This window comes from Syngnathus acus, chromosome 24, assembly GCF_901709675.1.
Source record: "Syngnathus acus chromosome 24, fSynAcu1.2, whole genome shotgun sequence".
NCBI lineage: Eukaryota > Metazoa > Chordata > Actinopteri > Syngnathiformes > Syngnathidae > Syngnathus > Syngnathus acus.
In genome coordinates this window covers 131,076-145,931 of record NC_051108.1, presented here as the reverse complement: position 1 = coordinate 145,931, position 14,856 = coordinate 131,076, and the positions used below count along the sequence as shown (strand labels likewise).

At 54.9% G+C, this 14,856-nt stretch overlaps 1 protein-coding gene across 10 annotated transcripts; it reads left to right on the top strand.

Annotated features, from left to right (window-relative positions):
• The first annotated feature begins 1,610 nt into the window (after positions 1-1,610).
• On the top strand, positions 1,611-14,839 carry LOC119117621 (band 4.1-like protein 2). Of its 10 annotated transcripts, none has more exons than XM_037243972.1 (22): positions 1,611-2,786; positions 5,698-5,855; positions 5,924-6,028; positions 6,378-6,560; positions 7,303-7,407; positions 7,476-7,518; positions 7,775-7,850; positions 7,936-8,032; positions 8,112-8,236; positions 8,308-8,395; positions 8,831-8,983; positions 9,048-9,145; positions 9,249-9,430; positions 9,673-9,758; positions 11,576-11,635; positions 12,491-12,643; positions 12,781-12,843; positions 13,043-13,378; positions 13,604-13,732; positions 13,813-13,911; positions 13,994-14,074; positions 14,164-14,839. In XM_037243972.1, the coding sequence occupies exons 2-22, from the start codon at positions 5,706-5,708 to the stop codon at positions 14,266-14,268; spliced, it is 2,517 nt and encodes an 838-aa protein (XP_037099867.1). In that variant the 5' UTR covers positions 1,611-2,786; positions 5,698-5,705; the 3' UTR covers positions 14,269-14,839. The 10 variants fall into 10 exon arrangements, with proteins under 10 accessions (XP_037099867.1, XP_037099866.1, XP_037099872.1 ...); XM_037243971.1 differs by having other exon boundaries at positions 5,694-5,855; XM_037243977.1 differs by lacking the exon at positions 1,611-2,786 and adding an exon at positions 3,019-3,164.
• The last annotated feature ends 17 nt before the right edge of the window (positions 14,840-14,856 follow it).

Sequence of the window (14,856 nt, the reverse complement as noted above, 5' to 3'; positions counted from 1 at the left end):
GATGATTTCCTCCCTCCCTCCCCTGCTCCACTATCTTGACCATCCCTCTTTCTCTCCTCATCCGTTTATCCTCGTCTACATCTCTTCCGCCGCCCCTCCTCGACAGTCCGGCGGCCCTTTGTCTCGCAGCCTCCCTCCCTCCCTCCACCTCTGTCGCTCTCTCTCGCTCTCCTTCTCCATCGTTCCCATTCTTCCCCTGCTCGTCTTCATCCCTCGCTTCAGTGCCTCCTGCACTCTTCCCATTTTCTGCTCTTTTTGTGGCCAACAAATGAAACACGTCAGTGTCATCCAGTTAGGCAAGGGTAAGCGCATCAGTCGCACGCGCGCGCGCACCATTTCCTCATCTGTCGTTGCCATGGCGATGAGGTGCACTTAAGCGTGTGTGTCTGTGCGCGCCCGCGTTGGGGTCGAGCCATTTGGACGTGATTGATTGTGGGCAAACGACTGACTGGTTGTTTTGGACTAACATGTTTTTTTTAATATATATATATATATATATATACACACACATGTCTGTATTTAAACTTTCTCAGAGGCACTGGAGACCAGTGGTCTGCCTCGCAATTCAGAAGGTTTGGGGTTTGAATCCAGTTGGCACGTTGTTCAACGTCCTCACATTGGTCAGCTCTCGAGTGAAGACGCGATGTTCATTCACGAATAATTTTTTGATTTTTTGTTTTTTTACATTATGTATTCTATGTGCCTGGTGATCCTGAAAGGGGGACCCTTCCATCTGTGGTCCCTTCTCAAGGTTTCTAATTTTTCCCCTCGTAGGGTTTTTTGTTGTTGAATTTTTCCTTGCCCTCTTGGGAGCTTAAGATCAGGGGATGCTTTGAGAATAATTGTCAATTTGTTTTGTATATGTGAAGCCCTTTGAGACTGCTTGTGATTTAGGGCTACATAAATAAACTTGACTTGAGGTATGAGCATTGTTTGAGAGCAATTTGTTGCAACATTGAGCGTGTTTATTTCTCATTCAAGTCCAATTTTAGAAGTGCTGCTGCTGCTGCCGCCTTCAGCAGCAGCCTCCTTGTTGTTTCTTCTCGACAATCTTGCGTTTGTTTGAGCTCTGCTCCTTGAGCATGTGATTTTTTTCCCACACCCTGTGACACTCATGCATACAAAGTCCTCGGGACTCGGTTTTATTGTTGGACTCGGGAAAAGCACGCAGTCTCGCTTTGGTCGAACTCGGTGGCGCCTCCTGGTGGAAGAACACAACCCACCCTCAGAATATTTTTACACGTTTACAGTTCAGTTCAAGCAACTGAGAGGATCGAGGGTAGGATGCAAAGATGCGCAACTACCACACGAAGGAGCTTGACCTTCAAAATGAACCTTTGATTAACACTTGAACGTTTTTGTCAACTGCACGTTGAAGGATTTAGTCCAAGGCAGTGAGTAAAACTGTTCTGCTCTCAAGTTTATTAATAATTGCAATTGCTGCAAAAGGAGAGATACAGACATGCAAAATACGAACTAACTTCATTTTGCATAGAGGGCATTCATTACAATGAGTGGCCACGAGATGGCGAAAGCGTGGCGTCGAGATGTAGCGTTCTCTAATGACAACCAGCAAGAAGAAGAATACAGCCAGGTGGCCAATTCACTTTGATTTCTGTGGCGTGACACTGAAGCATCCATTTGCGGGATAAGCCTCGACAGGTCGCCGCGTGGCGTGGCGCGGCGCTGCTGTGCAGAGCGCCGGTCAACAAGCGGCAGAAGAAGGTTGGCTTGAATCGGCTTGCAGGTGAATCGGAGATGCACGAGGATAGTCGTTAGGTACGCTCAGTGACCGCCTGGCCTATTCCTAACTGCAGCCCTTAGCCCTCTTACGTGCACACTTACTGGATGGGTGGATGGATGGATGGATGGATGGATGGATGCTCAACATATGGTGGGTCCATTGCAAAAACACACTCTTGTTGTTGTTGTTTATTATAATCAAACATATTTTGTACTGAACATGGTGAGGCGGTCTGTTTATTTGTTTCTGGTCTTTTGCGAATGTAAATTTCCCTTCTGCTATAAAACAATTACGCGAGGTCCTGTAATCTGGGTGTGGGTACATGTGAGGTACGTGCAAACCCACACTAAAATGCGATGACATCGAATGGTATCAGTTACACCGCATACAGTGCTCATCATACAGTTCTATAGAAATCCATGCGTGTAATCCAGTTTATTTCTTTGCGTTGTCTTTTATAAGTAACGTAAACTCATTGTAAATCAAGGTACCACTACTATCCGGAACAGTTTGTTTGACATCCTTTAATCCTAAAATAAATATCATCTATAACAAAGTCGTAATTGTTGTGATTATTTACTTCTGGTAAATTTGTGATCGACAACGACGTCTTTGACTTCAAACTCGGAATTAACGGAAGGTCGTAAATGAAGGCTCAAGCCGCTATTTGTGCAATAAGGCGTTGCAGCGAGCAGACATCTCCGTTAGAGGGTGCTAGAGCGCCACACTAGCAAGCCTACATCCGTGTTGAACGCTCCCTCCGACGCCATTGGCCATTCGCGTGGCCGAACGCAAGATAGAAATCCCTTTCGACCAATGACGAAGCGAAACGGGTCACATTTTTAGGCTATGGGGCGGGACTCGAGGATGATTGTCACTCTGCCAGATTTTCAGTGAGGAGGACTCGTCCGTCCACGGGAGATTTTTGTTTGCAGGAGGCTCGCGATACGGGAATTCGTTCTTGAGGGGCGGACACGCCGAGGCCAGCACCCGTTGGGAGGGAGCTCCACATAGTTTTTCAACTGGGACTTGTATCAAAAAGGTATCGTTTGAGCCTTTAAATCACGTGATGAAATGGTCTCGGGTGTGTGTTGCATCTGCAGGTACGCTACATGCTTCAGCAACCGTTCCAAATCATTTCGAATTATGAGCGTTCGGGTCCTTTCTATCGCGGTCACTGCGCCCAACGTTGGTGCGCGTGCGCGTCCTAGCATCCACGGCAAGGTCTCGTGGGCATGTGGCCGTAACTTTGGCGTTTAAAAGCCATTATTTCGTTTTCCCTGTGAGGTTCCGCTTGTACATGTCGCTTGCGTTAGCGCTGGCTGGCTGGCTGGCTGGCTGGCTGTCGGCCCCCCGCCCGCTCGCTCGCTCGCTCGTGTCGTCATACTTTCGCCTCCGTTGCGGCCACCATTCAATCGGGGTAAGATGAGGTGCTTTGTTGTTCTTGATGCTTTTGCCTTTTTAAAACAGCACTTTTGTTACTCCAAAGCGTGCGCCCGCCCGCCCGCGCGCTGGAGAGCGTTGGCCCGATACTCTTTCAACGGGTCTTCGTCGTGTTGAACTTGTTTGCGCGGAAGGGAGTGTGGGAAATGTAGTCCTCACCCGGCTTGCGTACCTTACCTTTCCTCTTTTGAACCGGAAAAGGCGTCACGGCGTATCAAAACAAGAAAAATAGCAATCAATCAAGTATCAAAGCTCTTCATCGCGACCCACATCATTGCTTCATTTTGCATCTGGCATAACTTTGCCCCCAAATCTCCTTTTTGTGTCTAATGCCTATTGGACACTGCAGCCACGAACGAGCAAGGGACGATGGCGACACCGCCTCGGTTTGCTGCCTCGTTCTCGGTGTCGGTGTACATACAGTCGAACTGTCCGCACCAATTTGACGGAACAGTAGCGGCTCTGTCCACTTCGCTAATGAGAGGCCTCAATTGGGAGCTCTGGATTCCTCTGCTCATTAAAAGGAGTTTCAGTTTGAAAGAAGCTATTTTTTTCCCAATATCCCCAAGCTACATTTGACCAATAGTTAGAGGTACCCTGCTTTGCATGAAGGGCCCTCTTTGGCTCGCACCAAGGTCCTATCGGGACCACCATCAAGTTTAGGAGACCCCTGGAAGATGAGGATAGCCAACAAGTGACGTCGGGGAGGCAGGAAGTGAGAAGGAAGTTGAGAGCGACAGATATTGCTCAAAAAGCCTGCCTGTGTGTGTGTGTGTGTGTGTGCGTGCGTGCGTGCGTGCGTGCGTGCGTGCGTACGTACGTACGTGTTTCTTGCTGACTTTGTCACCGACCGGGTTCAACGTGGAGGCTTCTCCTCTCACCACCTGTAACTGCTATCCCTTCTCTGTTCTCCAGCCGAGCGCCTCGCCGCGTCTGGCACCCGTTGCCTCCGCCTTCTATGGGATGTACATCTCCATCGCGACGGCGCACCGGCCGGCTCCAGACTCGGAGTGTGTCGTTTGCGCTTTCGTCAGCGGTTTCCCCTCGCTGCTAATATTTGTTCTTTGGTCCCGCTGGCACGTTGTCACTAATTGCTGAACGATGGGTGACAATGGCACATATGGGCCGGGGCGGCCGTTCTTGGCCAAAGCGAGATTCGGGCCAACGCGAGGTGAGGTCGCTTGCAGCACTTGGACGGAGGGAGGCCCTAATGGACTGACAGACATGCCGACAGACAGCAGCATGCACCCGCGCTCAGATTATCCTCGGGATAATCGGATCGGCGTGCCGCGTGACAGGAGCGGCGGCCGTGTTTGCGCCCCGAGCGTGACTTGATATCAACACCGATCGACATTAAAAAGCACGCAAACGCATTGGCTCGCTTTTGTTGTGGCGTGTGACGGCGCAGGCTAACTCGGTCACGGGGTCGGGCTCGTCCCGCTTGAGGCGGGACTGTAATCTCTTTTGTCACTTGTACGCCTGCACAATAATCTTTATTTTTGCTGCAGTAATCTCTTGTCTCCGCCGGGATTTATGCCTGGCGTCCACGAGTGCCGTTGCCGTGGAAACCCGACATCGGTGCCAAAGGGGCGGCGGGCGGGCCTTTTCCACCCTTGCTCGTTGATGAAAGCAGTCTTGACGTCTTTGTCTCTGCCGCCCCTCCCGTAAAATTGGACATGTCAGGATCGGGAAGGACCCCCCCCTCTCCAGACGGCCGTCCGTAAAGTTGGAAGTGCTCGCTAATTGTCTGACAGCCGCTGTTGCTCAGCATAGTTTTTTATTTATTTTTTTGCAAGCGTGCTGATCCCCGTGGAACTGTACGAATGTTGACGCTCACAGCCATCCGTCTGTCCACATTAGCTTGTAATCTGCCTTCGACGCGTGCGCCATTGTTTGTTTGAACAGACTGTGGGAAGACGAGCAAATCCAGAAAGGGGGTGGGGGGGTTGTTAATGCCACGCACCTTTTGAAAAGAGAGCCCGGAAGAGTGCAGCTCAGATTTAGTTTTGAAGGTGGTGGAGGGGGGCAAATGTTCCAGGTTGAAGGAGGAGCGCATTCAACTGGCCTTGATGAGCAAAACAAAGACGACACCCGCTACTTTTCAAGTTTCCGTTTCTTCTGCGCCCTCCAGCCAGTTTGCACGCACGGCTCTCTCCTTCGCCCCCCCCTCGTTAGCCAGAGGCCCGCTCTATTTTTAGTCCCGGGCCACTTCAGGAAAAAGTCGGTGCCCGCGCAGAACGTAAGAAGACGACGTTTGAAAGGCTACGTAGGTAATCCTCACCTCCAGGCTGTTATTGTGCCCACAAAAGCAGTCGCTTGCGCAACGCGCCCGTCCTCGAACCGTAGCAAAAAGCCACGCAAGAAAACAGGAGTAGGTTTTGCCCTTTTTGTCTTGTGCTCATTCACCACGGGAATGTGAACTTTTCCTTTCATCAAGCCTCCCATGAGTGGCATCCGGCGTTCCGCGAGCACCTTCTAAATCCGTCACGTGTGCTCACGCTCCGTTGCAGGCGCGGCCATGACGACAGAGGCGGGCTTCGAAACGGAGGTGAAGGACAAAGCGGAGCGGCCGGCTGGCGGCGAAGAGAAAGCCAAAGAGAAGGAGGGCAAGGGGATAGCGCGCTACCTGCCCGCCTGGCTGAAGAAGCGCACGTCTCCAAGCCGCCAGGTACGTCGTCTGGGGTTAAGGTGCCCGGCGCCTGTAGAGCTCATCGACGAAGCCGGTGCCGCCCGCAGAGCCCGGAGAACGGTGGCCGAGAGGTGCTCCCGCAAGTGAACGGACACGCCGAGGAAGCGGAAGGCAAGGAGCCGCAACTCAAAGAAAAAGTGCTCCAGTCCCAGGTAGGTGAGCTCGGACGCCGCGGCGGCCCAAAGCGCTGGGCTGCAAATGCGCTGGCTCGCTGGCTCGGTCACCTTCCGCAGGCCGGGCCGGGAGGGAACGGCCTAATCGGCTTTAACCCCAAGTCGGGGAAGATCAAACGCTGATGGGCAGGGCGCTTGATTGGCGCCTCTCTCCATCCACTTTGCCTTGAAAATCTGCTTAACAGCTCAGCAACGGATGCACATGGTCGCCGTTACAATCAAAAACGAAACAAAACAAATTGTAAACCTTGAGGAGGGTTCCCGACGCTGGCATGGAACCGTTTTTGCAAAGAAAGGAGCACTTTGAAGCACGTCTCTTGTTTTCCAGCCCGCCGGGGAGAGCGAGACGGGTGAGGGAGGTTGCCGGGCAGAGGAGGGAGCAACCGAGGAGCCGGAGGGCCGGACCTCGACGTTCCGCTCGCCGCTGCGCTTGGTGAGGAAGAGCAAGATGAAGCTGGCGGTGTGTCACGTGACCCTCCCGGACGGCTCCGACTTTGCCTGCGAGGTGGAGGTGAGACAGACGGCGGGTTCTGCCGCTTTCAAAAGTCTTGCTCGTCTTGAAGGGCCCAATCATTGGCCAAAGAGCCTTTTTCAGCGTCTACTCATAAGGAGCTAGCTTTGTGCTTGTGGCGCAGGCTGCTCAATGCATTCCAATGATGCCACGCCATATTTTGGACAGCGGTTGGGCGGGCGCCACATCCCGCTTTGCAGGTCGTCCATGAGCTGAAAGCAGCGTGTGGGCTCCACTGAAGAGATGTTTTGTGCGGGCTGGAAGAAGAGAAAGAAGAAGAAGTGGCCTTTTATTCCAGATGGGCTGGCTGCACATACATACACACATGCAGTGCTGTGCAGTGCTGTGCAGTGCTGCGCTGCGCTGCCCATCTTGAAAGTGTCTTTTGTAGAATGCAGGGCTCCAGTATGGGACACATTTTTTTTTTCTTTCCATTCTTTGCGCTTTTTTCCCACCCGCTTGCTCTCTGTCTGACCTTCTGCCCGTGCAAAGGTCATCGTGTGTGCGTGTTGTGCGGCTGAATGTCATTGTCATTGCTCAGTGTGGAGGATTTTCCCGGAATGCGAGCCGGGGCGCTTTGACACTCTCACAGGAAGTAGCAAATTTGGACGTGCGCTTGCTTGTTCCTCCATACGGATGCTTTTCTTTTTGTCTTCTGTCATTGTCCACAAAGCCTTTTCATCAAAGTCTGCAAGTAGCATGCAATCACTCCCACTCTCCTTTCTCTCCTTTGCTTGAGCAGAAAGGCGCCAAGGGTCTCTTCCTGTTCTTCAAGGTGTGCGAGCACCTCAACCTGCTGGAGAAGGACTACTTTGGCCTGACGTACGCCGACCGCCACGACCAGAAGGTAGGTGCTTTGACCCCAAAGCGGCGGGCCCCCGAAGCGGCTCACTCGTCTGTATTTTTACCCATCAGTGTTGGTTGGACCCCACCAAGGAGATCAAGAGACAAATCCGCAGTGAGTTCTTTTTTTCAGTAGATGGGGGCGTGTCTGCGTGCGCGCGCGGCTAGCGTTTGCGGCTAGCGTTTGCGGCTAGCGTTTGCGGCTAGCGTTTGCGGCTAGCGTTTGCGGCTAGCGTTTGCGGCTAGCGTTTGCGGCTAGCGTTTGCGGCTAGCGTTTGCGGCTAGCGTTTGCGGCTAGCGTTTGCGGCTAGCGTTTGCGGCTAGCGTTTGCTTTTGGGCCTTTGTCGAGCGTCGCCGCCGTGCGTCCTCAGGCAACAACTGGCAGTTTGCCTTCAACGTCAAGTTCTACCCACCCGACCCCTCGCTGCTCACCGAAGACATCACCAGGTGAGCACGCGCTCGGAGCCCGAGACCCCAACCGCCACCCCCGCCCCCCCGAGTGCTTGTCAACGTCTTTGTTTCTCTCGTGGAGGTACCTGTTGTGTCTGCAGCTCCGCCAAGATGTGGCGTCCGGTCGCCTGCCTTGCTCCTTTGTCACTCGCGCGCTGCTGGCCTCGTACACGCTGCAGGTAAGCCAGCAAGCGAGCGAGCGGCGGGTCCAAAACCAGCGCTCCTGAGCCGGCCACATGCTTGCGTTTGCCTCGGCAGGCCGAGTACGGCGACTGGGACCCCGAGCGGCCTCGGCCCCTGGACTGCATTGGCCGCCTGACCTTTGCCCCCAATCAGAGCAAAGAGATGGAAGAGAAGATTTTGGAGCTCTACAAAGCCCACAAGTGAGAAAGTTCAAAAGGTTTGCTGCTCGGGCGCGCTCACCGACCGGAGCCTTTCTCGTACTCATGCACAGGGGACAGACGCCGGCGCAGGCTGACGTGCACTTTCTAGAAAACGCCAAGAAGTTGTCCATGTACGGGGTGGACCTGCACCACGCAAAGGTACAACTCCCGACACACACACCCACACACACTTTGATCAGTCAGTTATGTGCGTACGTGCGTGTCTCAGCTGTACAAACACTTTGAGAAAAAAAAGTCGTGGGAACGGCCCGCCTCCCTCGGGGGCTGCAGTCATCCTTCCCATGCACGTTGCCTCCATGTTTGTCTTTGCGCCGGAAAATCCGGCTGGTTCAGGCGCCTATTCCTGCGAGATGGATGAGCCCACTTTTGGATGTTTAGCAGTAAATTTGGCCAGAAAAAGAAGAAATGAGCCTAACGCTGACAACCGCCAGATGGCCGCACACTTAAAAGCTTAGCCTGCCAGCTAACATGAAGCGGCAAACAAAAGCAAGCCGTCCGGGACACTCGGCCGCAACCGGAGTGCACCGTTTGGCCCAGCACCCCCGAAAATGCATCCCCTCCGTCCCGGCGCAGGATTCCGAGGGCGTGGACATCACGCTGGGAGTGTGCGCCAACGGGCTCCTGGTCTACAAGGACCGGCTTCGGATCAATCGCTTCGCTTGGCCCAAGATCCTCAAGATTTCCTACAAGAGGAACAACTTCTACATCAAGATCAGGCCCGGAGAGGTACCAGTCGCGTCGCTCACCGTGTCGCCGGACCATCGCCTGGTTGTCATGCGCTTTGCCACAGACGGAGCAGTTTGAGAGCAGCGTGGGCTTCAAGCTGCAGAGCCATCGCTCGGCCAAACGGCTTTGGAAGGGGTGCGTGGAGAACCACGGCTTCTTCAGGTAGGCGCACCGCGTGGCCGCACCGTTCCTCGGCCGCACCGTTCCTCGGCCGCACCGTTCCTCGGCTGACCGTTCCTCGGCCGACCGCTCCACCTTCCCGCAGGCTCAACGCGCCGGAGGCCGCCGCTGGCGCCACTGCCGCACGCTTCCTGACGCTGGGCTCCAAGTTCCGCTACAGCGGCCGCACGCAGACGCAGACCCGTCTGGCCAGCGCCCTCATTGACCGCCCGGCGCCTGCTTTTCAGCGCACCTTGTCCCAACGCATTGGCCTCAGTCTGGATGGAGGTAGACATTTTTTTTTTACGCCAGTGCTATTCGCTGTGCGAGTGTGGGTGTGTGTGAGACGTCGCCCCCAGCCGGATGACTCGCTCATGACTCTTTCGTCGACGTGGCTCTCGAGCGCCACCCTCGGGTCAATGTACGGGACCACACGAGCATCGCGTCGTGAGCAAAACGTCACGCCCAACGCACGTGGCGGCGTACGTGGTTCAGTTTGCGCTGCAAAACTTTGTGCTTTGTCTCCTCAGCCCCGCGCATCAGCGTCACAGAGGCGGACCGCGTTGCCGCCGACAATGGCCAGCGACCCCACTCGGACCTCTGCTCAGACTCCAAGGTGCGTTGGGCTGCAGGAAAGCCACGAGGTGCGCCGGAGCCTTAGCTATGGCGTACTGGCTTTTGCGCTCCTGTCGGAAGTTGAGCGGATGCTGTGGCGTGGCTTGTGCATGCCCCCTATAGACCCCCCCCTTTCACTTTTGGCCTTTTTCCTCCCTCCCGCCCTCCCTCCCTCCCTCCCTTCACGTCTGCTTTGGTTCTGTCAGATGTTGGATGCGTTTTTCCATTTCGTGAGATGACCAAAATGCTATCACAAGTGAAGCCTTGCAAATTTGAAGGCCAATTTGGGTTCCTTGTTGTTGGCTGCACCCAGCCGGCTATCAGCCGGCTATCAGCCGGCTATCAGCCGGCTATCAGCCGGCTATCAGCCGGCTATCAGCCGGCTATCAGCCGGCCAGCCAACGTGGTGTCTCCATTTGTTTTTCTGGGCAAATTTAGCTGTACACATCCAAAGGTTTTCATCACCCGCCACTGCTGCCGCGTTCCTCCTGTTGAACCTTTTTCTCTTGACGTTGACTAATGTTGTCTCTCCTGGTTTCTCCCTGTTTCTCCCCCCTTCTCCACTCACTCTTGCATGCTAATTTTGGACACTGGCCTGTTTGACGCGTGCTCCTCCCCCATCAGTCCATCTTCATGTTCCCCCTTTCTTTCTCCTCGTTATCGTCCCTCTCCTCCATCCCGCCGTCGCTCGACTCCATCTCGGAGCCGGAGTTGGAGCCGGAGCCGGAGAGCGGCCTCTCCGATGTCTCCGAGGCCCCCGAGGCCAAAGAGCCGGCGCCTCCCGTGTGTGACGCTCCGGTCCCGGAGGGAGAGGGCGGCTCCCGAGGGAGCGGCGTGGAAGGCGGGCGGCGCTCGCTGAGGGCCGTGCTTCCGTCCGTGCTTCCGTCCGTCCTCCTCCTGCTGAGCTTTGGCGCCCCCAAGAAGCCCTTTTGCCATTGGCTGGCGGCCACCTTGAAGCGCGGCCTGGCCTCGGAGCCCTTTTCAAGGGCGCGCCCGCCTCCGCTGGTCTCCCTCCTGTCGGCGGCCTTCCTGCTGGCCGTGGCGCTGGCTGTGGCGCTGGCGGCCGGCCGCTCGCTGGTGCCGGCCTTGCTTTTGGCCGCGCCTCTGCTGGGCCTGGCGCTGTGCCGCCCGCGGAGGCCGCGGGGCGGCCGCCCGAGGAGGCCGCGGGGCGGTGGCGGCCCGGCTTTGGCCACGCGGGAAATGTGCCATCCCGCCGCCTAGACGCTCGCTTGATTATTTTTTTTTTTTTTTTTTTTTGCCTCATGTTTTTGTTTTGTTTTTTTCCCCCTTCCCGTCACGCCTGCATCGCAAATGCGGGACATTTCAAAAAAGAAAGGCGAGTGAGAGCATTTTATGTCACATTTTCTGACGCTTCCATTCAAAAATGTATCAATTGACGTATTTTTGTAACATGGGGGCAGCATATGGATTTGCTGAAAAGTCATCAATTAGTATTTTTTTGCCATCATCCATTTGGTTTTCTTTTGACCTGCCCGCCCCTCCCATCGCCACAACCTTCTCTACGGCACCGAGGTTAAGAAGGCGGACTCCGGCCCCGGCCGTGCGGAAGTCCCGCCCACCCAGGTCTGTAGGGGGAGAGGCCGTCTGGACCCGGCATGCTTTCTTTTCCCGCTCTGCGTCCGAGGTTGTGTTGCCCGCGGGTTTGTTGTTGCCTTCCAGAGCCGCTCCTGTAAAAGAGTGAGAGTCCGCTTTGACCTTGGCCCGTGTGCGTCTTTGGATGAAATCTTTGTTTTTGCTGTTGTGTTGATTTGAGTTGGATCTATAATCCTGCCTGCTTTCTATTTGTCCACCTTCCAGAGTCCGCTGAGAGCGCGCGTGGATAATATTTATGTCAGGCACAGTAATTTGATGTTAGAGGTTGGTACTTGAGCGCCGTGCCGTTGACGGGCGCCAATCAGCGCGCACGCGTGCCTGCCGCCTTTTCTCGCCCATCCCGCCCGCCTGACCGCCACGGCCGTTCTGTCGGGCTCCGGTTTGCATGCTCGCAGTGGTCTGAAATTCACGCGGTGGCCATTTTGGACAGCTTGGCTCGAAGGTGTCCGAAGTAAGCCGCTCATCCGCTGCGATGAAGTATTTGCACAATGGCCGCTTTGTGACGTGTGCATGCGGAATGTCGCTACCGGGTTTTGCGCTTTACACGACTGGCCCGACTAACCCTGCCTCAGTAACCCCTACAGGGTTAGGGCCAAGCCTGCCCCCCCACCCCCACTTCACTCTGTGTCTGATGATTTGCCGTTTGCTAACCAACTAAAACCGGCAGCTACGTGGTGCAACTCGGAGGTGATCGCCAAGGTGGGCAGCGGCAAATTTGTCCCCAAGTACGACGGAACCCGCTTTAGGAGTTGTCGTTGGCGGCATCCATCCAGTTTGGTTGAGGTGCCCCGCTTTTAAAATGTACGCCAATGATTCCATTTGACCTGTTTAGAAGAAATGAAAATGTCAACCTTGAAAGAATTCCAATTGGCAATCAGAAGTTAGATAAGAAGCGCAAGCTCCAACTCACCCACCCACCCACGCACGCTTTTGACGCCGGCCGCAGTGATCACCTCCAATGCAAAAGTCACAAGTGAAATGCACCTCGACAGCCTAATGTTCTTGTGACCCAATGCCCCCTCCCTCCCTCCCTCTTTATTTCTTTCCTCCCTCCCTCCCTCCCTCCCTCCCTTGTTCCTGTCCAACGTCCTAATGGAACCTCCATCGGCCCCCGATCAGGAGCACAATAAGAGCCAAGCGGAAGTCCTCAAACACCAGGCTAGCGTTAGCCAGCTCAAACGCTCCTTTATGGAGGCGCTGCCCCCCTCCCCTCCGCCGCCGCGCAACCTCTGGGACAAGCGCGTCGCCTCCTCTCCTCAGCAGCCCACCGCGGTACGTCCCGACCCGGCCCACCTGACGCCGTCTGTTCCAAGTGCATGCGACGTGGGTCTGCCTAGACTTTAAGTAGCTTCTGTGACACGGGATTGACGTGTGCGCTGGCTACCCGTGTGTGTGTGTGTGACACACAGGCGCCCGTAACAGAAGCAGCGGCAAGCGCAGCAGATAACAGCCCCGGCCCAGAAGCCGCCAAGGTGCTCTAACCTTCACGCTTTCCTCTCCATGCAGCATCACGTCCGTCCAAATGTTGGCTTTTGCTTTTAACCTCAGTGGTCCCATAACATCATTTTTGTCCATACTAATATTTTGCTTTTGTCTCTCATGCTGTGTGTGTGTGTGCGTGTGCGTGCGCGCGTGTTGGTTTTGTGTTGGTTCGCACGTGCGTGCACTTAGACGACGGAAGTTGAAATCGAAGAAACTGTAGCAGTGCGAGAGATTTCAGCCTATGCGGTGGAGCGCGCGCCGGAAGCCCAAGCAACAGAGCAAAAGATGAAGCAGCGGCACGAGGAGGGTGAGAGCGCTTCGTCCCAGAGCGACGGGGAGGCGGAATATTGCCCGGAGAGGGAGGAGCAGAAGAAGTCGGCGGAGCTTAGCCGGCCTGCCGAAGCGGAGGAAGACAAGAACCCAGCGGAAGAAGCCACGGCGACGCCCGGCCAAGCTCCAAATGGTCCTGCCAACGGCGAGGTGGCGGAGGATGAGCGACCGGCGCAGGTTATTTGTTGCTCTCAGGTAAAGTCAGGGTGGGCTGCTCTCTTGTTGCGTTTGGTGGCGTCTCCCGGGCCTCCGCTCGTATCGTGTCGGCGGCTGAGCGCGTGTGGAATTTGACCCTCCTCGCTGCCTCCCTGCCTCCCTCCCTGCCTCGCTCGGTCTTGAGCTTGGTCTGCATCTCGCGTGGCTCACCGGGCTGCCGTCAGAGGAATGAATTGCTGACACTTTGGAACGCCCCTGTCGCAGCCGCCCGTGGTCAAGACGGAAACGCTGACCATATCGGACACATTTGCGGAGCACAAAAGCGAGATCGCCACCAAGGAGGTGCCCATCGTGCACACGGAAACCAAGACCATCACGTACGAGGCCGCGCAGGTGCGTCATCTGAGAGTCGTCGTCCCCCCCCCCGCAGTCGGCTCGCTTGGGACGACGCAACTTTGGTTTGTTGTCGGCAGCCGGACGGAAGCGGCGATGGAGAGCCCGGGGTCCTGACGACGGCTCAGAGCGTCACCTCGGAGTCGCTGTGCACCACCACCACCACGCACATCACCAAGGTACTCGCTCGCTCGCTCACTGGACTGGACTGGGCGCTTTTCAAAGCGGTGCCTTTCCAATCCGCCGGCTGCTCTCGTGCAGACGCGGAAGGGCGGCCTGTCGGAGACGAGGATCGAGAAGCGCATCGTCATCACGGGCGACCGCGACATCGACCACGACGAGGTTGGCCGCAAGTGAAGCGCCCGCCCCGCCCTGCCCGCCGTGATGCTGGGCTGGCCTTGTGATTGCGTCTTTTTCTTTGTCTCTGCAAGGCTCTGGCCCAGGCCATCAAGGAGGCCAAAGAGCAGCATCCCGACATGTCCGTCACCAGGGTGGTGGTTCACAAAGAGACGGAACTGGCCGATGAGGACGACTGACCTTGAGTGACTGGAGAGGTGCCCACAAGATGACAACCAAGTACCCTCCCCCAAAAAGTAACAATCCTAAAAAGTATCGTAACGGACACCGAGGAAGCTAAGGAACCACGTTGTTAGCTTAACGTTAGTAGCATGTTTTAACTTGTTTTTCATGGCTTCGGCAACGACTCCCGTTTTGCATTTGGGGATGACTCCCGCAATGCTCTCATCATTATGTCTGAAGAAGAAAAAAAATCAGACTAAACCAAACATTCCACCTTTCTAGACTGGATTTTTTTATTAGATTTGTTCAAATTGACACACTTTTACACGTCAAATCTTCTCAAAGCTGAAATATTTGAATCTCAGGATGTTTTTAGCCCCGAAAATATTTTAGGCAAATGGAGTCTTATAAAAACACTTTTGCCATGACATTCCAGACTTTCACCTTTTGGATGTCACAACTATATCTGTAGTTTTGCTTTGCCCGCATTTGATTTCCTCTGTGAACCCTTTTTTTTTTTTTTTTTTCCCCCTTTCTCTCCCAGTTTCCCTATTTTGGGGATGGGGTCATTAAAACCACTAAAAATGACACACTATGTTCTTTGA

What these genes read in the sequence shown, in the direction of transcription:
- LOC119117621 (XM_037243972.1), top strand. Translation starts at nt 5,706, where the DNA reads ATGACGACAGAGGCGGGCTTCGAAACGGAGGTGAAGGACAAAGCGGAG. An exon ending in ACTTTGCCTGCGAGGTGGAG is followed by an intron (nt 6,561 to 7,302) that starts GTGAGACAGACG and finishes TTGCTTGAGCAG; the next exon opens with AAAGGCGCCAAGGGTCTCTT. An exon ending in AGGTTATTTGTTGCTCTCAG is followed by an intron (nt 13,379 to 13,603) that starts GTAAAGTCAGGG and finishes CCCCTGTCGCAG; the next exon opens with CCGCCCGTGGTCAAGACGGA.